This window comes from Peromyscus maniculatus, chromosome 19 (genome assembly GCF_049852395.1).
Source record: "Peromyscus maniculatus bairdii isolate BWxNUB_F1_BW_parent chromosome 19, HU_Pman_BW_mat_3.1, whole genome shotgun sequence".
NCBI lineage: Eukaryota > Metazoa > Chordata > Mammalia > Rodentia > Cricetidae > Peromyscus > Peromyscus maniculatus.
The window spans coordinates 70,335,908-70,359,462 of record NC_134870.1 but is presented as its reverse complement, the minus strand read 5'-3'; the positions used below and the strand labels follow the sequence as shown (position 1 = coordinate 70,359,462).

Below are 23,555 nucleotides of genomic sequence, written 5' to 3'. Positions count from 1 at the left end.
GCGAGGCACTGTAATAAAGGTGTTTTTGCACTAATAATAGTTTCCCCTCGTTATTGCATCACATTTCTACAAATTTAGTGGTTTAAACGAGGAAGATGTTTCATATGGCATTATTGGAAATCCGAAGTCCAAAGTAGGTCTCCCTGAGCCAAACTCAAGTGTAGGATATATCCTGGAAGCGATAGTGGAGTGATTTCTTTGATTTCCTGCTTTTTTTTTTTGTAAAGGCATCTGCATTCCTTAGTCTGTGGCCTCCTTTCTTGTGTCTTAAAAGCCAGTGGCAAAGCTTCTACCCCAATTCCCCCGTCATCACGTGTATTTCTTCGTGTTCCTTACCACATTGCTTTCTTGTGATTACGTTGTGGCCATTTGGATAAATACGTACATTTTTCCAGTTTGGGGGTTAGCTGATTAGAAGTATCCACGCTAGCTGTCTCCAACCTTTAGTTCTCTTTTGCATTGTTATAGAAAGTATGTACAGGTTCTAGGAATTAAGATGTGGATGGTTGTTTAGGGAAGAAATAAAAATGGTTTTATACTGGAAGAGAGGAAGTCATCCCCTGTCTTCCTCTCTACCGGTACAAAACTTGCTTATTTCTCACAATGACCCCATTTAAGTGACAAAGAAACCAAGGCACAGAGCTAACATGACTCCCTCCAAAGTCACACAGCTAGAAATGCTGTGAGGTATTACTCTAGAAAATATATTTGCACTTCTACATTATGTCAAACAATGAATTTTAGATATTAAGAATTTGTGGTTTAATTAGTGAAAGCAACTTTCAAAAGGTTTGGGCCTTGAAGAATAGGTGTGTAGATTGTTTTTATTTATCCATTCAACAAACCATTTTAAGTAGCTCATATATATTAAACTAAGTCATGAGGAGCCAAAAGAAAGGCATGATTTTTCGCTGTTAGTATTTTGTAGACACCTAGAAGAATTGGCAGAGAATAAAGAAATAATTACAGGTCAAGACCTGGGTCCTATGTCAGAAGTATGCACAGTGAAACAGCAGGCTGGGGAAGAAATGCTAAGTCCACCTAACTACAGATAGGCATTGGAGTTTGCTCTGCTGCCTTTCCCGATACGTCACCCTGTGTTTATTTTATATATAACTTGTGTGAAAACTTCTCTCAGTTACAGAAAGAATTATGGTTTTGCTTCTGTTCTTATCATTTTCTTACTCTACCTGGCTGTCTCTCCACTTCCAGTTACTGAATTCTATCCACATTTCAAGACCTTTGAGTGTATGTCTATTGTAAAAAGGTGATCCCATTCAAGCAGAGTTAAAGTCACAGAACTAATGGTGTCTGGCCCAGGCATCCTCCCCAGGAGCTGCATATCAGTAAATAGATTGGAGGTGCAGCCTCTCAGAGACCACACAGATTTTCTTTGCCTTCTGATTCACAGTAGACCCACCTGGCCACCTATCTTGTCGGGCTTATCAGTTTTGTTTTGTTTGCTTGTTTTATCTCATTCTCCTTGGCTAAACTACCTCTGTAAGACAGATATCAAACTTGCAAGTTCTGGTAGTTACCTCTGAAGTAATTGCTGGCTTCATAGAATTGATTCTAGGCCTGCCGAATAGTATTATACTTAAGAGCGACCTTGCCTAAAGTGAAGTAAAACTTACCTGGCACAAAATTAGTGATGATAAGGTCATACCTGTTGAATAAGTTGTTTGGTGTGTATGGACACCTTGCTTGAAAACCAGCTTGTATTCCTCTCTTCAAGACCTGAGGCCCCAAGGCATCTGTACCAGCTTGTATTCCTCTCTTCAAGACCCGAGGCCCCAAGGTATCTGTACCCAGGAGCTGTGGTGGTATTGTGTTCCCCAAAATATTGTGCACCCTAATAAACTTATCTGGGGTCAGAGACAGAAAAGCCACTAGATACAAAGGCTAGAAAATGGTGGCACTCACACCTTTAATCCTAGCATTCCAGAGGCAGAAATCCATCTGTTCAAGGATACAGCCAAGCATGTGACTCACACCTTTAATCCCAGAAAGCCAGCCTTTAATCCCAGGGAGTGGTGGTAGAAAGCAGAAAGGTATATAAGGTGTGAGGTAGAGAAACTAGAAGCATTTGGCTGGTTAAGATTTAGGCTTTGAGCAGCACAGTTCAGCTGAGAGCCATTCGGATATGAGGACACAGAGGCTTCCAGTCTGAGGAAACAAGATCAGCTGAGAAGTTGGCAAGGTGAGGTTAGCTGTGGCCTGTTCTGTATCTCTGATCTTCCAGCTTCACCCCTATACCTGGCTCACGGGTTTGATTTTATTGATAAGAATTTTTAAGATTCATGCTACAAGGAGCCATATCTTCTAATTTCCAAAGTTCGCTCTTTACAAAACTCAAGATCCATGAAGCTATATCCACCTGAATGTGATGCCCCTTTTCTAACGATGTCATGAATAGTAGAAATCCTGCCTCATGATGGCTAATATCCACAAGCCCTTTATTCCTTGCCCTCATAAAAACTAATGGCTATCCTTTGCCCTACAGAAATCATTAGAGCATAACTCCTTTAGGAAAGGGAAACTTCATTTGGATCAGTGCCATATTGCCAGCAAGACAGATATTTGCTAAGTACTTGTGAGTTAATGATCAACACGATGCAACAAATAAATAAATAAAACTTTGGGGTCAGAGAAATGACTCAGCAGGTGAAGACAGTTGCCATGCATATCGCACATCTCATCACAACCCATATAAAAGTGGAAAGTAAGAAACAACTTCATAAAGTTGTTCTCTGATATCTTCATGTGTGCTGTGGCATGTACATGCACACACATAGACACACACAAACATGTGCACATATACACCCACACATACATGCACATACACAATACCAAGCATAAAGAATATTTTTAAATAAATAAAATAAAACTTACTGAGTTTGGCACACATACACACAAATATGATGTCATAGAGCTTAAGGAGTGCTATAACTGCATTCAGTTTCTTCTGTAACATAAATTTCCACTGTTGTCCATGAGTAAAGTTCATTTCCACACTACATAGGAGAGAAACAGTAGAATTTTAATTGGCAACTGGTAAATTAAAAAGCGAATGAGTGTTAAAGTCTTAAAACCCCAAAGATCGTGCATTGAGAAATTAAAAGAGCTTTGAACTGAAACATGGATTTTAGCGTCAATTCATTCACATGCATGGTCTATAAGCATGGGTTAGTCATCTGGTTCTCTCTGCCTCTGTTTGCTTGCTGGTGGACTGGAGGGCTTCCCATGTACATCTTACCATCCACAAACAGCATATTGCGTGTCAAAAGTCTTTGCAAAAATTAAAAGCTACTAAACTGCTCAATGGATTTTAATTCCCCATTCATACCAAACTCTGTATTCTGCAGACTAGGTACAACAGGTCTGGGAGGTGATAGAAAGGGACAACCATCCCAGTGACATTACTTCCATCCCACCATGCCAGCATAGACATCAGCTGCAAGAAGCGCCTGCATTTGCAATATTTAGAATTTGCAATTAATTGAGCTATTCAGCAAGCCTACAGGAGTCAAGTTCCACCTGCCAGATACAGTGCACTCTACAGTGGATGTACCAAAATGAAATGGGTGGGATCCATCCATGATGAGTTGACAGTTCCTTAAGGAAGCCATGTAGAGGACCCAACAGTGAGATGATGTCTCCAGATTATGTCATTGTGTGATTTTAGAACAATCATATGACCTGTCTCGAACCTCTGCTTTCTCATCTATTAAAAAGGGGAGTGTACAATAGACATCCCATGAAGGGCATTTATTTGTTTGTTCCCCGTAAAGAAATGAGAAATGAGCGATAACCAACTTTATGAACCTGAGAGCAACATACAAATTACTTAAGAGGAGGTTGAGTTTTACTTGCCAAGGTCACAAAGCTCATTAAAGGGATCCTGAGAAAGTCAGTCACCATAGACCCGGCTTTCCACCATGACCCTTGTGACCTTGAATAACCTGGGGAAGAGGTAATTGAGCAGCAACTTCTACTTCAGAAGGAAGAGAATCAAAATATTGAAGCTATTGACTCACCCGTAAGGCAGTAAACAGTGCTTTGGTCCCTGACCTTTCCGCATCCTGGGGCAGTCAATAGCCTGGCCACTGGATTCAGCGCCTGCCAGTGATTTTGATTGGGAGTAGTTTAACCTTGAACTGAGCTCCAAGTAACCAAGGCAACAGGAAGTCAGTTTCTGCATCTCGGGAGAAGAATCCATAAATCAAGTCCCTAATGCAAACACGGTGCACAGGTGGGGGTTTGAGGGAATAAGTGGTCTGAGAAATTACCCTTGAAAACTAGTGGCTGTCCCTTGGTGGACTCCAGCATAGCTACAAAGAGTCTGTGAAAACTTATCAATAGAGGTCAACAGGTTTTTGTGAAATATTTTCATGTAAGTAACTTACATTTTCTCCCAGGTCTGTCTTTGAATTATGAGCAGATGTTAGATTAAGGAAGTTATCACTGCCAGTCTTTCTGCCTTTGAAAACACACTGGCCTCTAGAAATGTAAACATCAGTGTACTCTGATGTTGAAGCGCTAAGGTGCAGGAGCAATCAGAACTCACCTACCAAGAATGTCCTCTGTACAGACTGCCTACTGAATTTAAAAGGTAACCCTTCCCGGAGGTGAACCACTGCCTTTTCGGATGTTCCCATATAAACAAGGTAGTTTTCAGTGGCCCAATCTGTGCGAGACTCTGGTTGGTTTTTTTTGTTTTGTTTTGTTTTATTAATCAATTTCCTGCCTCAAAAATCCCTAGTCCTATGAACAGAGAGAGAAGCCAGACCTGGTCTGGGAAGAAGCTCTCCAAATGTCCCACCATGGACCATCTGCTGTCACTTGATTGAAAGGAAACAAACTCCTACTTCGGCTACCTGCACAATGTCATTTCCCAAGGGGCAGCTCCCTTCTCCTAGTCCATGCTCTCCAGACCTCTGCTCTCAGAAGGAGTGATGGCCTTTGTTTAAAGTTTATCTGATAGTCTTGGCCATCTATGCTATTTCTGCCTGTCCATCATCTCTTGAAAATCCAAAAATGACCAAGAAAACATCAGGGCTAGTCTCCTTTTCCTTTCCTTAAATATGGTTTCAAAAGTTGACAATTCCTAAATTGTCTAGGGTTTTTGCAGAAGCTAAACAGTGATCATCTCAATGACAGAGTGTTTTCAGTGTCATTTTATTGCATTTAACATAGTCTGTATCATAAACACTTGAGTGGCAAAGTATACCCAGCAGGGGCATGATCAGACCAACTCTAATGAGATGATGTGGACTGAGACTAATTTAGATTGTAAACATTTGCATGAAAATGGGTACAACTGAAATGACTGGGTATCAGTTCGTTCCCAAGTGAGGGTTAAATATTCGTCTACTAGTCCCGTTTATTGCCTCCATTCCCCAAACACATCATAATTTAAACAGAAAGGTATCTCTGTAACCTGCATCCGCAGGTACAAAGATGGCTTGTCAGTGATTTTTTTTTTTTTTCCAAAGCGGCAGTTGTTCAATGTAATGAATGCTGATAGCTCAGAGTTCCAAAGTGTGTTTGGAAGGAATACTGTTGAGGTCCTGCAGCAAAAAAGGGGGGGCTTTGTTTTGTTTTGTTCCGTGTCTGCTGTCCCTGTGATCAGACCAGTTAGCAGCCACAAGGCACATTGGAACTTCTACCTCAGTATCGTGCTCTAAGACATTTCTAGATTTTTTCTCCTCAAACTCTCTTTTCTCGATGGAAAAGGAAAGTTAATACATGTTTGTAGTTTCAAAAATATTAGTAGTTGCTAGAAATAGCAGCTCATACCTATAATCCCAACTCTTGGGAGGCTAAGACAGGAGGATTACCACCTGAATTATAGGCCAGCTTAGGCTACATAGTGAGTTCCAGAACAGCCTAGACTACAGAGTGAGACCTTTCCCCTCCCTTAACATATACTTGTATCACGTATGTATAATATATAATATGATATACATAGAACAGTAAAGTCAAGGCTAAGAAGAAAAAGGGAACTCTTCCTGATCCCTACTTCCTGTGCTCCACCAATCCCTGACCCACCTTCTTTAGAGTAATTTTTGCTCGCTATTTGGATAGACATTTGCACAGGTAGCTGCCCTGGGTGCTGTGCTTTGTCTATCTTAAGCACACCTACTTAATTTGATGTCATAGGACACACTGCACACTTTTGTGTATCTTTATGGATGTGCCTTGTAATATTGTTACCATAGAACTTGACATTTGTCTTTTTCTGTCTTCAAAATACTCGGAAACTCAAGATCAGAAAAGTGCAGAAATTGTATTAGTCCTGGCATCTTAAGCAAGAGTTGATGAGATGAGAATAGAGGGTAAAAGGAGGGTAGCAGGGGGGTAAAACAAGACGTTGGCATGACCCACTCCCCGGGTGCCTTCAGGTGTGTCGTCCAGTTGTGGAATAAGGCTTGTGTCCTCAGCATAAAGCATACTGTGATGAACTTGAACTGTGCTCAGTGTTAGTATGGTCCAATGGCTTTAGCATTTTGATCCTGGCTTTAGCATTTTGCAACTGGAGATATCCAGCTCTACTTAAGAGCAGGAGGACTTGATTCAATTTTCTCTTAAGCTCCCCCCAAAAGGGTGTTCTTCTCATCTGTAAAATTGAGAAAATGGTAATAGCCATGGTCATCCCTCACTGAATTGCCGTGAAGTCAAAGTGATTAAAGGGGATCTCACTGTGGTGATTAAGATAGCATTGCTCAAGGAAGGGACTGCATCACTCAGGCTGGTTATGATGGGAAAAAATCATGTCAAGAATGCCTGACAAAACCCAGTTTGTGATTGTTGGCCACAGCCTGCAGATGGAGGAAGCCTGAATATATGGCCGTTCTACATGGATCAGGCACACTCAACCCTTTAGGCTTAGACATGGTTTACACCTGGGGATATAGATAGGTGTCCATAAATCCTTAACCATATCAGAAAGAGAACTGAACCTCTGCTTACTGGTTCATATTGCTTCTGAGGAAGTCATGGGCTATATTTATCTCCATATCTATAATAATATGGATAGACACTTACACATTAGCACTAATCGTAGAAACTTGCAGAGCGAGGAGTGTATCCTGGAACTCATTCTAAGTGCTTAACATTTCCACTCACTGGATGCTCACTGCACCTTACAAAGTTCTGACATTGTCCCACTTTTTAAGTTAACCATAAAAACTCAAGTTTAAAACTATGAACTTAAATGTTAATTGACATTAAATTACATTAAGTAACTTGTTCTTCGTGATAGCCTGGAAATGCCAGAGCTGAAAAACAGGATCCAGATTAAGAAACAGGGGTCCAGAATAGCCCATAAGAGTCTATCATGGGCTGCAAAATCCTAATCACATGACCTGTGATACTTGTCAAGTCCTAACACTCAGAGTCCTCCAAATCAGCTGTTAAATCCAATCTTCCATGAATACTCCTCAGCCTCTAGCCATCACTATTCTGCATTTAAGTCATTTTTTTAACTTCCACAAATGGGAGAATATCATATTTCTAGTCTAGGCATTTTGTTGGAAATGACGAAATTTCATTCATTTTAATGTGTGAATGATATTCATAGGGTACCCCATTTTCTTTACCCATTCAGCCATTTGTGAACACCTAAGATAATTATCTATCTGGATCCCATTCCTTGCTACCTATTATTTTGCTTGTTCTCTTCTCATCACCAAGAATGGCTTTCCCTCAGCCTCACAGTTCTGCATGAGCTCTACTTAGTGTCTCTTTCAATGCTGATCTTATAACGGTAGATTATAAGCTTCTCCACAGCATCTAGAAAGAACAATGCACAAGCCCACAGGAATTGGCTGCACAGTGTTTTCTTCTCCAATAGTCTCTTCTTCCCAGGCGAGTGAGATGGGAGCCTCAGTAGGGTAGGAATCAAGTGAATTACCCTTCATACTCGAGTCAGTGTAATCTCTGAAGATGTGCTTCTTGATCCCCAGAAGGGCAATGGATACCCGATACATTATACTGCTTCATTACCTATGCGTGGGCCTCATATCTAGGCATCCATTCTCGAAAGCCCTGAGTCCTGACCTCACCCTCAAACTAGCCATGGCTAGTTTTCTCTTTTAAGTATTCTATTTCCTTTCTTTTTGCATCTGAAAGAGGACAAGCAATTGGACTATTTACTCAGATCATGTTCAGGTTTTATGATGGTTGCCCCTCTGTTCTTTTAAATCAACTACAGGTTCTGGGCTTCTTGTTTTTCAGGGATGCCAAGTCCCCACTTAAGAGTGGACCAGACGGCAGCGCACAGCAAGAGCGAGGGCTCAGTGTCCACCATGATGGCCAGGAAGAAGCCAAGTGCAGTGGACAGTGTTGCAATCCCTTCAGCCCCGGTGTTATCTCTCCTGGCTGCATCTGCAGCAACGTCAGATGCAGGTGAGTGCTTTTCACACACTGAAGACAGACACTGAAAAAATCCCCTAGTCGTGGGGCTCAATGACATCCCAATACAGTGTATACATGTGTGAAACTGTCAAAAACCAAACTGAAGGTCCAATACAAACGTCCCGTTAATAAATCTAATAAGTAAATAAAAGTCAACACTGAACACCATGGTGACTGTCTGTAATCCTGGCACTCAGAAAGTAAAGACAAGAGGATCAGAAGTTCAAGGTCATCCTCCACTACTTACTGAATTTAAATAAACAAACAAGTAAATAAACTTGTAATAGCAAGGACCAGTGGCTGAGAGTGTGACTCAGTGGTAAAGTACTTGTCTGATATTCACAGGTCCCATCCATACTGCCAAAAAAATTAATTGGCTAATTAATTTAAAGTAATTGCAGGTTGAGTATCTCTAATCAGAAATGCTGTACCCAGAAGTGATTGAGAATGCAGTGTGTGGGCCATTCGCATATACAAGTTAAGATATTCAACAATTTTATTTAGAACTTCTAAAGAAGCAAATTCGAGACAGTAGATAATGAACTCATCTATCCTTTAAAGTCCTTCTCACCAAGCTGTCTTTGTTCAGTAACACTGTACATCAGCAGGGCATGGTCCTTCTCATCCGACCAAATGGTCATGTGTCAATCAACTGTCTTAACTGTGTGTCAACACAACTGGGAAACCAGGTCATGGCTGAGTGTGAGGTGACTCAGTCCCAAACCACCAAAAGCAGGTGCCAGAACCAAAACAACTTGTGGTGGTGCCACTAGTTGTCATCATCGCCAAGTGAGTGCTGGGAAGAAAACCTCACTTCTGTCACGGTACAGATCTGCTATTACCCTGAAGCTAAGGATAAGGTGCCTCGTGTTCTTACCTCAAAGCAATTTGAATAAGTTAAAAATGCTAAGGTAAAAAGCAACTAGAAAAATCGAAGAAAACCTTTAAGGATCTCTTTGAAAATAAATATTTAAGGGTTGCATGTGGCACATGTCCAAGGCCCTTCCTGCCACCAAACACCAGGAAAAACAAAATGCATATATCTATTGAGATATCTTAAGTGTGAGGACGAACAAAATTCATTTACATTTCATATATACTTCATAGACGGTTTTGATTATTTTATTTTAAGAATTTCACAAATTAGTACCCTGTATTTTCAATGTATCTCCCCCTCCTCCCAGGTCTCCCCCATATTCTCCTCTCAAATACATGTTCTCTTTTTAATAATTTGTTATTATGTGTATGTGCATATATGTGTGTTCTATTAAGTCTAATTACTGTTGCATATATATACAATATATACATTTATACATACATAAACATATGTGTGCATATGTGTGTATATATGTATATATGTGAATGTAGGGTTGACCCACTTGGGCATGGGCAGTCTATCAAGGGCCTGTCCCTGAAGAAAACTGGCTCTTATTCACTCTCCCACCATCTGCCCGTAGCTCTCCACCTAGAGAAGGGGTCTTGTGATTCCTTCCTCTCTCCACACTGGGATGTTGGCTAGTGTGGTCTTGTTCAGGCAACCATATTGTTCAGAGATCTTGAGTGTAACATCTCTGTCATGTCCAGAAGACACTGTATTGTAGCTATCCTTCTAGTCCTCTGGCTATTACAGTCTTTCTGTCGCCTCTTCCATGATGTTCCCTGAGCCTTGGCTATGGATGATGTTATCCATGTGCCATTTGGTGATGGGCACTCCAGTCGCTTGTTCTCCGTACATTAAATAGTTGTGGATCACGATAGTAACCTCCATCTGCTGCAGGGGGAAGTCTCTTTGATGAGGAGTGAGAGCTTCCCCTTTATCTAAGGCTGTAAGCATAAATATTTAGAAGACTGAATCGGTTTAACGAAATGGCAGTAGTGGGTTCTAATGTATGGTCGACGACCTTTTCAGCCATGGGTTCTTGGCTAGGTTTACAATACTATTCTTGAGTTCCTTCTATTGAGTGGAGTCTTAAGTCCGTAAGACAGATCTTGATTAATCCCAACATATTGGTGAAAGAATCCACTGCTGGTCATATCTTGCCCAGCTGATCAGTATAGCAGTTTGAAGTTTTGCAGCTGGGTAGGACTGTTGAAAACTTTTCTCCCCTGGTGGCTATTATAGCACCTTCCAGTACTAGAAGAGCTAGCTATCAGGGAGGAGGCTTCCAGAGCAGGACCAGCTTGACTTCTCCAAGTCCTGTGACCAAAGTGTATGATGTCTTAAGCAAGAGAGTCTTACTATCCAATTCTGGCAGGCAACCAAGAGCAATGACAATAGTCTAAATTGTTTGGGGGGTCACACAGACCCTTCTCAATGAACATTTGAACCTCTCCTGGCACTGAGAATTTGTTTAATAATTATATGGCTTCTGGGTGGTGGGGAGTCATTATAGAATTTCATTTTTCTTTACAGCTGAATATAATTCTCATGTATATATGTACCCCATTCATTACCCATTCATCAGTTGGAGGGCATTTAGAATGTGTCTATTTCTTACCGATTGTGACTAGGGTAGCACTAAATATGCAGGAACAAGGATCTCTGTAGTCCATACACTATTTTCATGCAGCTGTGTTCTGGCTGAGACCCATCCACGGAGTCAGGGATAGAATGGTCCATTTGCAGTTTCATATCAGTGCCCCTAAGTCTAGAATTCTGAAGTTCTTTGATTTAAGGTTTGCAGATTAGGGATGATTAAGCTGGAACCTTGTACCCCTTTTATCCTTTTCACGATGCTGGGAATGGAAGCTAGGCATCATGCATGTCTGGCCAGTGCTTTATCACTACTCCAATAAGGCCATACCTCCTAACAGTGCCACTCCCTTGGGGGACATTTTCTTTCATATCACCACATCCCACTCCCTGGCTTCCATAGGCTAGTAGACATATCATAATGCAAAACTGCATTCAGTACAACTTCAAAAGTCCCCCTAGTCTATAACAGTCTCGAACTTATTTACAAGTCTAAAGTTCAACGTCTCTTCTGAGATTCACGCAATCTCTTAACTGTAATTCCCTATAAAAATCAAAATCAAAGAAACAGATCACATACTTCCAACATATAATGATACAGGATATACATTACTGCTCTAAAAACATAAGGAAGGCAGCATAGTGAGGAAATACTGGACAAAAACAAGACTGAAAACCAGCTGGGCAAACTCTACTCGGCATCTCCGTATCTGATGCCAAAACGCTCTTTGGATCTCCAACTTCTTTCATCTTTGTCGACTACAACACACTTACTTCTTTCTCTTTGTCTAGTTCTACTCCCTGTTAGCAGATCTCCTCAGTACATACAGTTAGTCCATTATTGTCATGGCAAGAAGCAAGGCAGCATGAAGGCAGACATTGTGCTAGAGAAGGAGTTGAGAGTTCGTACATCTCGATTCACAGGCAAAGGAAGTGTTCTGTCTCATTGGCCATAGCTTGAACGTATAGGAGCCTTCAGAGCCCACCTCCATATTAATACACTTCCTCCAACAAGGCCACACCTACTCCAACATGGCCATCTTGAACTGTAAGCCAGCCCCAAACGAATGTTTTCCTTTATAAGAGTTGCTGTGGTCATGCTATCTTTTCACAGCAATAGAAACCCAGAATTAAGACAGAAGTTGGTACCAGGAACTGGGGTATGGCTGTGATAGGCCAGACCATGTTTTTGTTTGGATGACATGAGTCATTTTGTTGGTATGTCTTGATTTGCAGGCAAAGGAAGTGTTCTGTCTCATTGGCCATAGCTTGAACATATATGAACCTTCAGAGCACACCTCCATATTGATATACTTTCTCCAACAAGGCCATACCTCCTAATAGTGCCACTCCCTTTGGGGACCATTTTCTCTCAAACCACCACAGTCACAGGAAAATAGAAGATCCTTGATGGACTAGTGGTACCTCTGTGGAGGGGCATCCAGATAGAGAGAGCTGTGTGCAGTACCACAATTGGGAATCTGGGAGGGAATAATTTGAACTAGAGCAAAAGATTTGGGATGTGGTCTGCACTATTCACCTTGAAAATGCAATTCAAACTCACTGTTTATGCACTGAGACCTCTCTTTATGGATTGAAGAAATTTCTTCAATTTTTTACCTTTGCTTGCCAAGCACAGATATTTCCCAGAGGCCAAAGACAGGTGGTCCACAAATCCACCACCCCCCTGCACTCTTGCATTCAGTGTGAAAGACAGTGTTGTTGGGATCCCATGCTTATATGGGCTTACCTCTTCTCCTTGCATCCAGCAGGTAATTTACAAATATGCCAAGCAGCCAGAAAAGCAGGTGGGTATTAACGCCCTCAGTAATCAGAGCTAAGCCAAAACTCTCCTGTATCAGGAGGCAGGAACAGGCTATTTCATTCTGGCAGTATGAAAATGAGACCCTCATGAGAGTCGCATAGATTTGGTTGATTTCCGGTCTCAGGCTGCAAGGCAGATCTTTTGCAGAGAAGCAAGCCAGCGATCTCCCCCAGGTGCTAGAAGGCAGACCTTCGTGAGATCCTATTCTTCATAGACAAATGGCTTCCTCCAAACCTGGGGGAGTTGGGAACACACAGGTGGGCTCATAGCCAACATCCTGCTTCACTCCATATGTGGAGAAATGGATGTGTCCTGAGATTCAGAGATCTGCCTGAGGTCACAGAGTTGGCTTTGAGTCCAATTTTCTCATCTCCTGCCTGATTTTTAGCGAACCCCCACCTCTCTCCTGATCAACTGCAGATTTCTTTCTGAGCTGTGAGCCTCCACTTGTTGGGAGAGCAGTTAAGTGAAACTCATCATTCGTTGGGAGAGCTAGCTCTAATTCAAACCGAGCACACGGTAGGCAGGTAATTTTGATCTTACCTAATTGCATGCTTCTGCACTAGCCAAGCATGCTTCTCATGAAACAATTCACTTGGTTCTTGTTTATCCCCTTTTCATCTCTCCCTGCAAACAAAATAAACTTTGAATTGCTTGGTGGTTTGTGAAGAACTTTTTACACATAATTCCCTAGTGGATTATCATGTTTACAGGATGGTTGGGGAGCCAGACAACTTTTAGCTAAAATGAAATTAAGAGTTAAATTAAATGGCCTACAAGGCGAAACTTTAACAATATTTCTATTTGTTCTTGGAATAGTTTATGCATGTATTCAATGTATTTTAATCATATCCACTCCCCACTACCACCCTCCAGCTACTCCCAGGACCACTTAACATGTCTCCTTCCCAATCCCTGTTTAAACAAAAGAAGAAGAAAAAGAAAAGGCTTTTCTGATCAAAGTTGAAACCAGCATGAATCTGTAGGTATAAACATGAATGCAAAATTAGTTTAGGAACACACTTAAAGATTAGAAGGTACTGAAGGAATTCAAATAATTAATTGATTCTTTCACTTTGAAATATTGGGTGTTCATCTACCTACAATACTTGAGCACATACAGAAGATGCTCATTAGATAATCTGAGTGAAATAATTGGTTGGGAGGCAGGAGCTGTATGTGTATCTGGTGCTGAACATAGTGAATAGACATCTAAGAAAGATACACTGGATCCTAAAACCACTTAACAATAAAGTGAAAAACATTTGATAGTGCACTAGATGCTGTTGGTAAACATTTGCCAAATAATTAGCCTGGAGTCCAACCAGGACTTTTTCTAACATGTGATCTTGAGCTGTCATAGGAGAATATTTCCCACCATATTTTATATACAAGCATTATTATATGGGAGAGAAGATTATAAATCAAAGTTTAAATAGTGTGCATTCTCTAGCTAAAGTGTGTAAGCAGTTGGACGAGCACATGTCGTCAAAGGGAACTACCCAGTAGTTTTGTTTAAGGCAAATTTTCAGTTTCATGGAGTGTGAGTCACATGGTGATGGCAAAGTTATTGACTGATAGGATGGGCAGAGGAGCAGATGCCTGAGAGAGTGGCCATCATGAGCTCTTCGAGGGTGGAAAGCCGGGGGAGCTGCCGGCGCTCTAACAGGCCAGCCTGCGTGATCACACTGCTCAATAGATATTGATCTGCTGCGGCCAAAGAAGTCTAACTCAAGGGAAAGCGGCATCGTTATTGGAAGTCATTAGGGCTAATGCAGTGAAGGCTTCGATAGGGTTTGTTCAAAGTGATGCAGAATTTGAAACAACTTTCTATTACACTTGCCCAATAATGATTTAATAAGCATATTAGATAATCGATACCTGAGTAAGTCAGGCTAATTTTTCTTGTCTCTGCATATCGATATAACTTCTCAGGGAGGTCATGCAGTGGACAGAGAAGTCATGATTTTCACCTCAGAAGCATGGGTTTTTATTTTTCTTCTGTCATATTTAGGATGAGACCATATTAATAGTACATCCCAAATCATATAATAAGAAAAATCAAAAGAGTAAGGTTCTGGTTCTGTGCCACAAAGTCAAGGCTAGAAGGATGGAAATAGAATACATACTGCTGTTTCTAGTTCCATCTCTCTCCCTACACACAGAAAGACAACAGGGGGAGATACACCCCACACACCCACCCACCCACCCCACACACAGACAAACACAGAGAGACACACAGACTCACACAGAGACATATGTATATATGTAGAGAGAGGCACCAGGAGACACATATACACAGAGAAACATACCTCAGACATGTGTATGGAAAGTGATACACATACATATTAGAGAGAGGGGGAGAGAGAGAGGCTGATTCAACTTGGGACCAAAAAGGATGTCATCAACCAGTCTCGTACTCATGGTGTACCTGTGAGTGCTAAGACTGAAACAAACAGTTCTGAGTATCTATCTGTTTGGTATCAAAGCTAATCAGTTACTTTCTCAAGCTATATAATCTTCCATGTTCAACAATAGAGCAGACAATGAATAAGTGAAAACACTTAAATCTCACAAGACTATTCACCTTTTAGGTGCCCTGCTTGTCATTGGGGAACTGACATCAGGTAAACAATTTAGTCATAAACCCAGCTTTAAGGCACAGTCAAAGCTGACTCCACTTGTAACCAAGAAAACTTAAAACAGCCTTAACTGAAGAAGAAGAAGAAGAAGAAGAAGAAGAAGAAGAAGAAGAAGAAGAAGAAGAAGAAGAAGAAGAAGAAGAAGACTTATGAATGACAGTATGAGTTCTTGATTCTAATAGTATGAGAATGGAATGTAGTGTGCTGGCAGCCAGAACATGATGACTGTAGAAATTGCTTCTAGCTCCCAAGTCTTCAACAACTGAGTGTTCCCACCTGTGTCTTTTAGAGGGTCTTTGCAAACAACAATGCACTGGTGTAAAAAGTAATAGGAATTTGAAGATGTGCAATCCTTTATTTCACATGTTTTTTGTTTTATATACAATCAGAATATGAAGCCCTTAACCACAGCATCCTTCATGGATGATTTAGCCAAAGGCCTTGTCTTTCAAAAGAACCAATGGAACCAATAAATATGCAAATTAATAAAGTTTGGAACATCTGAGAGCCCTAAGTCCAAACGTGCAAATGTTGAGAAAGTCTTCAGGTTGTAAAAGTAATACCTGATAAGCTGAAACAAATCACTTAATATATATGACGGAAAACCACCATCCAGAGAAAATAAAGTCTAACATAAAAAACTGTGATCAAGTTGTCTAAAATGTACTATCCATGGGCCTGTGTTAAAGCATCCCCAAAATGATTCTGTGTTTGTCTGGAAAGCCCGATGGATGTGGCAGGTTTACAGAAAGCTGCCATCCACTGACTCTAGGCCACTTCTAGGCCACTAGAATGACTGGAAGATGCTATGACCCCTTAAGGGCTGCATCAAAGCCAAAGGCTTTCTGAAAATTCTTGACAATTATTTCTGCTCCACCTTGAGAAAATCAGTCCATGTTGTGGTTTGCTTTTTGTTTGGTTTTGTTTGCTTTGCTTTATTCTGGATATCATAGAGCCATACGTGGCAAAAGCTATAACATTTCTGGGAAGAATTCAGTTCTCCAGCATCAGACCACCCTCCTCCTGTCCCCTCACCCCATTTCCATCTCATTGCAACTCTTCACTTTCCGACCATGATTTTGAAAGGATCCCTATTATGCTGGTTAGTTTTTGGTTTTGTTTTTAAATTGACACCAACTGAGACCTATCTAGTAAGAGCAAATCTAAGTTGAGGAATTGCCTCCATCAAATTGACCTGTAGGAAAGTCTGTGGGGAACTTTCTTATTAATGATTGATGCAAGGGAAAGGCCCAGCCCACTGTGGGCATTGTCACTCCCTAGCAAGTGGTCCTGAGTGTAAGTTGTAAGAAATTAGGCCATGCAAGCTATGGAGAGCAAGCCTATAAGCAGCGGTCCTGTTCAGCCTCTGCTTTTTTCCTGTCTCCAGATTCCTGCTTTGAATTGCTTCCCTATTTTGCCTTCATGGTGGACTAGAAGCTGTAAGATGAAATAAACCATTTCCTCCCAAAGTCATTTTTGCCATAGTGTTTACCACAGCAATGGGAAGCAAACTATGCAGCAACCTACCAGCTCTTTAAAGGATGGAAGAACATGCTGATCAAGACAGTGCAAAGGAGGAATAGAGGGAAAGGCATTGGGATTGGTGACTGTTGAGTGAGATTGGTCAGTTAGTGTCCTAATAAAAAGCATATACGCATTAAAATATAGACTTCCAGAACTTGAGTCAGAAAGCAATAGCCAGTCCAACAGAGACACATTTTCCGAGGTAATGAATAGATCTCAAGCAGGCATGGCGGGAAGAGTAAAATGGCACACACCCTCCCATTTGCTCTGTCTGAGTTCCGGCTGAGTTTTATTACATGGTTACGAAACGCTTCCGTTGGACATGTATATTCTGACTTCATATTGTCTGCACATAAAAACTGGGTAATGTGCACCCTTGGTGTTCCTATCTGTAAAATGGGGAAGAAGTACCACCTAGTGTAGAGGATCATGGTGAAGAAAACTGAAGTAACACCTGTGGAAATCTTAGAGGATTAGGACAAGTTCAGCCACTATGTGCTGCCGACAGTGTTATGGCTATTATTCTTATTGGTACTATCTGTTTTCTACCCTTAAGGATTTTTTTCCTTCCTTTTTTTTCTTCTTTTTTTTGTGTATTTATTTTATTTTATTTTATTTTTTTGCGACTTGGTTTCTCTGTATATCCCTGGCTGTCCTAGAACATACTTTGTAGACCAGGCTGGCCTTGAACTCATAGAGATCCACCTGCCTCCATCTCCCAAGTGCTTGGATTAAAGGCATGTGCACCACCACTGCCAGGCTTAATGTTTTCTTCATGTATACCCACCCATGTCATCTGAATGCTAATTTGATGGTTCTTCTCTGGCACCCCTTTTATATACATTCCTACCCACTCCAGGTCATTGAACACCACAGCTTTCTGTTTCCTTGGCTCCCCATAAGCCCACTGTCCATTGATCTCTACATTTAGGACAGTGTGCCTACACCTGCACCCTACATGGGACTGAATCCAATCTTCAGTTGTCAGACCTTATTTAACCTTTAAAAACCTCAGTCCTTCAGGTTGAATTGGCAACAAGATAGATGATCATTAAATAATAGTTAAGATTTAGTAGACAGCTGCTTTCTGAGACAATGAAAAAAACGAGTAAGTGTAAACACACACTCTAGCCATCATGCCAATTAGTACTATGAAGGAATGGCTTGCCTTTCTACCTTCCCTAAGTATTAGAAACAGAACCATTCCAATAATATCAGCAGAAGGTGACCTGGGAGACACATTGGAACATCTAGTTTTCTTGTTCAATAATGCCAGTCCAGTTTCTGATTAACCTTCCTGGTGACCTCAGGGAAAGTTATTTTTAAGTAAAGAGTCTCAGATAGGGCCTGAGGAAAATGGCTCAGTGGGTAAGAACACCTGCTCTCTGCACACATGAGGCCCTGAGTTCAAATCCCTATCACCCATGGGAAAAGCCAGAACTACTGGACATTTCTGTAACCCCAGTAATAGGTGGCTGAAATAGGTGGAACCTGGGAGCTCACTGCCTGGCAACCTAGATGAAAGTGCAAGCTTCCGGTTTGGTGAGGCCATGTCTCAAGGCAATAAGTCCTAGAGAAAGACACCTAGTGTTCTGCCCACATGAACTCACAAGCCACATACCTACACACACACACACACACACACACACACACACACACACACACACACACACACACAGCTTTATATACGATTAAAAAAAAAAACTTGCTTTTCCAGAAACTCGGAGGAGGAATGTGATGTATAAATGTGCTCTATCACTCAGAAGTTATATAAAATTTTCCTTATTAGCCACTCTGTAAACAACTCAAAGTCACCTTGTCCTGTGCTGCTCTTTATTTCCCTCTGGGGCAGCAATATGGGTTTTCCTGGGCACTCACCATTCCGTGTTTATAGTCACTGCATTTGATGTGTACTGGACAGCCTTTCAGTCTCCCAGACCCTTGGAATAAAAGGAAGAGAATCAAGGACCCAGAGCACTGCTGTTGCACAATTCACTAGTACCGTATGGTATGAAGAACTTTATGCAATGCTGGTGCATACTAGATACTCAATAAATGTATCGGGACTTGCTATAGCTAATTATTTTCTCTCCAAAACTGAGATATTTGAAAAAAAAAAAAAAGCAGACGGCAGGTTTAATGACAGGTTTGAAAGTGCTGTATCTGTAAGAAGTTTAACTCAATTTATCTCTGAATGCATCATGCAGATAACGCTCCAACCACCTCATGCCAGAGTCAGACCCTCTTAAAAATAGAGTAATGATAATAATACATTTTATCTTATTCCCAGTGATAGTATCATTCACGCCTCCATTGAAGCCCAGTGGGAGGTTTGGCTGTGAGGCATCAGACGCCGGGGGAGTCAGGTGCGATTATTGTAATGAGGACTCCACACTCAGAGAATGTGGAAAGGAAAAGCTCCCATACGTGAAGTGATTTCTATTAAGATTCTCATATCAAATATTCAAGCTCTTCTTTCTAAATGGGAGAGAAGGAATGAAGACCCTTCCAGGGGCAGATTATCTACAGAGCAGGAGGAAAGGGCACAAATATTTTATGACCAGCGTGAAGATGAAAGTGCAGTGTCTGCCTTGCTCACTGGCTTTTTCTATTTCCAGAAGTCTAATTAGATTGTTGGTTTAATGGTGGTGAGATAATTTAGTGGCAACTGAAAGCAACTATGTTAATGAGAAGGGGCATAGCACTTTGTGTTTCCTGTAATTAATGGAGAGTTTAAAAAAAAAAAAAAGAAAGAAAGAAACCTCAGTTCCTGTGAAGTTGGTATAGTGCACCCAGCTGTTGAAAGAGGGGCAAAGTCTTCCCTTCTCCTTGCTGCAGAGATGGCCCCAGGCAATGTGGAAGAAATGTGTAATAATGGTCATTAAGAATGATCTTGCGTGATCCAGGCAAGCTGTAGTCAGCTGAAGAAAGCAGAGAGAGATGGGGGTGCAGAGGGGAAAGGAGGCAGAGAGAGAGAGGCCTAGAGTATGGCCCATGGGACAGTGAATACGTACTTATTCATGTACTCCCCGTTCTCCTGCGGCTGGGGTCCCAGCACGTCTCCCCCAAGGACATCGTTCTCCTGGTGCTTACCCTGGGAAAGACCAGATAAGACTGGGTCAGAATAGAACAACAGGACCTTTGCCCACCTCTTCATGATGGACGTTTAAAAATGAAATATGGAAAGGTTAGAAATATTACCTGCTTGGGGAGCTAGAGTCTCACACCACAATGAGGTGGGGTAGTATCTGCATTTATAATTCAAGGATGAGATTACTCTGGAGTCCTCATTACAATCCCACAGTCCTTTTTGGTTCTGATGTATGTCTGTGAGTCTGACTGGCACCTCGGGTCTCTCAGTTACCTCATCAGGAAAATGGAAACAAAGTAATCTCTGCCTTCTCTGTGCCAAGGAAGAGCTAGAGAAACAGATCTACTAAGAGGGCGATGCCCTCTTACTAGAGTGCCAGCTGAATAAGTGGGAAGAACTGAGTCACATAACCAGTGCCCATGTTTAAAAAAAGTAAAAAGTCAGGCAGAGTGGCACTCACCCAGAATGCCAGGGCTGGGGAGGTAGAGACCTGGGAGACCTGCGGTTCATGGGCCAGCTCATCTAACCCAATCAGATGGTGTGAAGCCAGGGGCATACTCTGCCTCAAAAACTAAAGTGTGCTCAGTGCCTACAGAGATGAACACACACACTGGAATGCATGCCTCCTCCTGTGGGGATACCCACACACATCTGGGTATAGCTTAGTTTTTACCTGTTTGAGTGTCAGTTTGGGCTTCCGTCTGGTTGTATAGAAATATCAGTGCATGAAGATGAAAGAAATTTGGGACCAGAATAGGGACCGATTCAAATTACAGATAAAGATCATTCTGAAGGGCAGGAAACGAAAGCAAAGGGGGCAGCTGTCGGGGCAGTCATTGTAGTTTTGGCTGGCCTGTAATCTTCTAAGTTAATTAGGAATTGCTAGGTTTTTGAAACTCAGATTCTGTGGCACCTTTGTACTTAAGTTCTTGCCTGGCAGCAAATGGCTGCAAGATGATACATTTGAGCCATTAGATGGAGGCTATTTTCTTGAATTGACTATGTCCTCCATCCCTAACCACCACCTTCCTTTACAACCCTTTGCAGTTTTCTGCAGTTGACTATGACTGTTCTTTAGCTAAACTGACGTGACATCAAAATGCCTTCTCAACATTGGTATTTATATCCACAGACAAATGCCACTCTTTCTGCATTAAGCAGAAAGGCTTCTCTTTACAATGAACAATGAATGCAGACTCTTAGCTGTTCAAGGTGCAGAGAATAAGGGATGGTTGTGTGCTCAGTCATAAAAAGGATGTTTATACCATCCCCTCTCAGGCTAGGGAATGTCACTGGAGAAATTAGAGAAAGAAGAGCTGGGGGCTAACAAGAAGGGTTCTAAAATGCTCTCATCTAGACATGACATAGACATTGCATTCATGGACTCATAGCATCAGGGGTTATCTATCTACACAGGGTCTTCCCAATGCTGAGCTTGTCAATAGCCACATATTCATGGAAGAAGGACTCATGGAACTGAATTGTTAACTACTAATAGATTCGGGGGCAGTCATTATCAGTACATTAGATATGTACTCACTAGTAAGTTCACTAGGCTCCATTGGAAAGTTACAAACCCATGGTCACTCAGAAGGCCCTGGTTCAAATCATAAAACAAGACAATAAAGACATGAACAGAGGGAAATAGACAGAGCATAAGGAGAAGGAGAGCTAGAGTAGTCTAGCTGGGTGTGGTGATATGCACCCAGGAGGTAGAGGCAAGAGCTTGACAGTAGTTACAAGGTGTTAAGAGAAGCTAGTAATGAAGGTGATCCAAAATCATATATACACTTGTGAAATTTTCAAATAACAAATGTAATTTCAAAAAAATTAATGTAAAACCTATGTGTACATATAGGCATGCATACATACATACATACATATATATTGAGTTTATCACCTAAAATGCTTGGAACCAGAAGTGTTTTGGATTTTGGATTTTTTTTAAGTAACATATTTCAATCTATACAAATATATATCTATTGACTTGTTCTCAATAGGGAAATGTGAAAGTGTATAAAGTGAACCAAAGCAGTGTGCCGGATCACTTAATCCAACAGAAATTATGTGTAAATTGAAGTAATATTTTTTGGTTATTTAATTATGGAATTTGTGGTTTACAGATGACTTTGACATTGTAAATTGGAAATAATGACACAGTGCCATCAACAGTAGAAGTTAACAGGGAGATTTAGACTTTTCTTATTCCTTGTCTTCTCTTCTGTCCTAAGGAATGATATTATACAACTGGCTTTGAAATAGGAAGGTGCTGGTTGGGAATGGTGGCAAATGCACTAATATTCACTCAGGAGGCAGAGGCAGGGGAATCACTGTAAATTCAAGGCTAGCCCGCTACACAGTGAGTTTCAGGAAGGAAGGGGGAGCTTTTTAAGTTATTAGTCCATGACTTGATAGATATGAGCCCTTCTTGGGAAAGTGGCTGACCCTGAGAGGTCTCAGTTTCCATCTCTATGCAGAAGGGATGCTGAGATCCTCCAGTGGTCACTGTCATGTTAGAAGTTAGAAATGTCCTCCGCCTAGATTTTTCTAAAATGCAAGTTCCTTCCCCTTCCTGCCTTGTTTCAATCTAGGGCATGGAGAATGCATCCCACTTACCGTGTGTTGTCTACAACACAGTATGCGTCTGACAGACACAGTCACTGAGCATCAGTGAGAGCCACCTACATCTCCACTAGCAAAGAGAAATCATCCTTTTCATCCTCACTCTCCCACCCAGATGCTTAATTTTTATCTGTTCTTTTAATGACTTTTGGAATGAATCCTGTTAGTCTATTTTATGAAGTCTGCTTTTGAAGGGGCCCCAGGAATGAACCTAGCTACTTCCACTTCTCATAAAGGTTGTTTTGTTATTGTTGATTTTTTTTTACCCTTCCTGTTGAAGAATCCTCCTGCTTGATAATTCTATTCCCTTAAATATTTCTACACCAAGAGACACCAGATGGTCTTTATAAGACAGAAAAAAATGAGTGTGTGTGAATGTGTGCTTGTAATGGACAGTTTCAAAGATAGAAAAGTTATTAATGGGGGGAAATGAAACTGTGTAATGGTCTCAACAAAGTATGCGTACACTACATGGCCTGAGTCCAGGATTTGCCCCAGGGAGATGACAGAACCCAAAACAAAAGAAAAGGTCACTATTGTCTGCCATTTCAGCAAGGGAGCCAGATCCACACCCCAAGTGATGTTGCTGGGAGTTTGGCAACAGCTTCATTGCTCAAAAACATTCTCCCAGGAGATGCTGCTCTGTCGAGCCAGAAGACATTCACAGAAGACTCTCTCTGAAATCGACTTTTGTTAGTAGAATTCCACGATCCTGGTATTTTTCTCATGCAAGTTGCCAGAGCTAAGTGATTTGGGTTTTACATATGGAAAGTTCATTTTGTTGTGTAATTAATAGGAAGCAGTCTTTGGAAGCTGATGATCCAGGCCCTTATTTATACGAGAGCATATGCCTGTGTTTTGTTTATGACTCACTCTTACTCTGTGCATTGTAACTTGAGTTTGTTTACACTAACTTTTCCTAGAATCCAGGCCTTATGGTTTAGTAGCCAATAATGTAGA

At 41.3% G+C, this 23,555-nt stretch overlaps 1 protein-coding gene across 2 annotated transcripts in view; it reads left to right on the top strand.

The window, feature by feature from the left end:
• The window catches only part of LOC102908301 (SET-binding protein), a 351,782-nt gene that overhangs the window by 309,734 nt on the left and 18,493 nt on the right, over positions 1-23,555 (top strand). For both annotated transcript variants that reach the window (XM_015992691.3, XM_076555563.1), the window contains one exon: positions 8,239-8,409. In XM_015992691.3, coding sequence (XP_015848177.1) covers positions 8,239-8,409 — 171 coding nt within the window. The remainder of the gene's footprint in view (positions 1-8,238; positions 8,410-23,555) is intronic.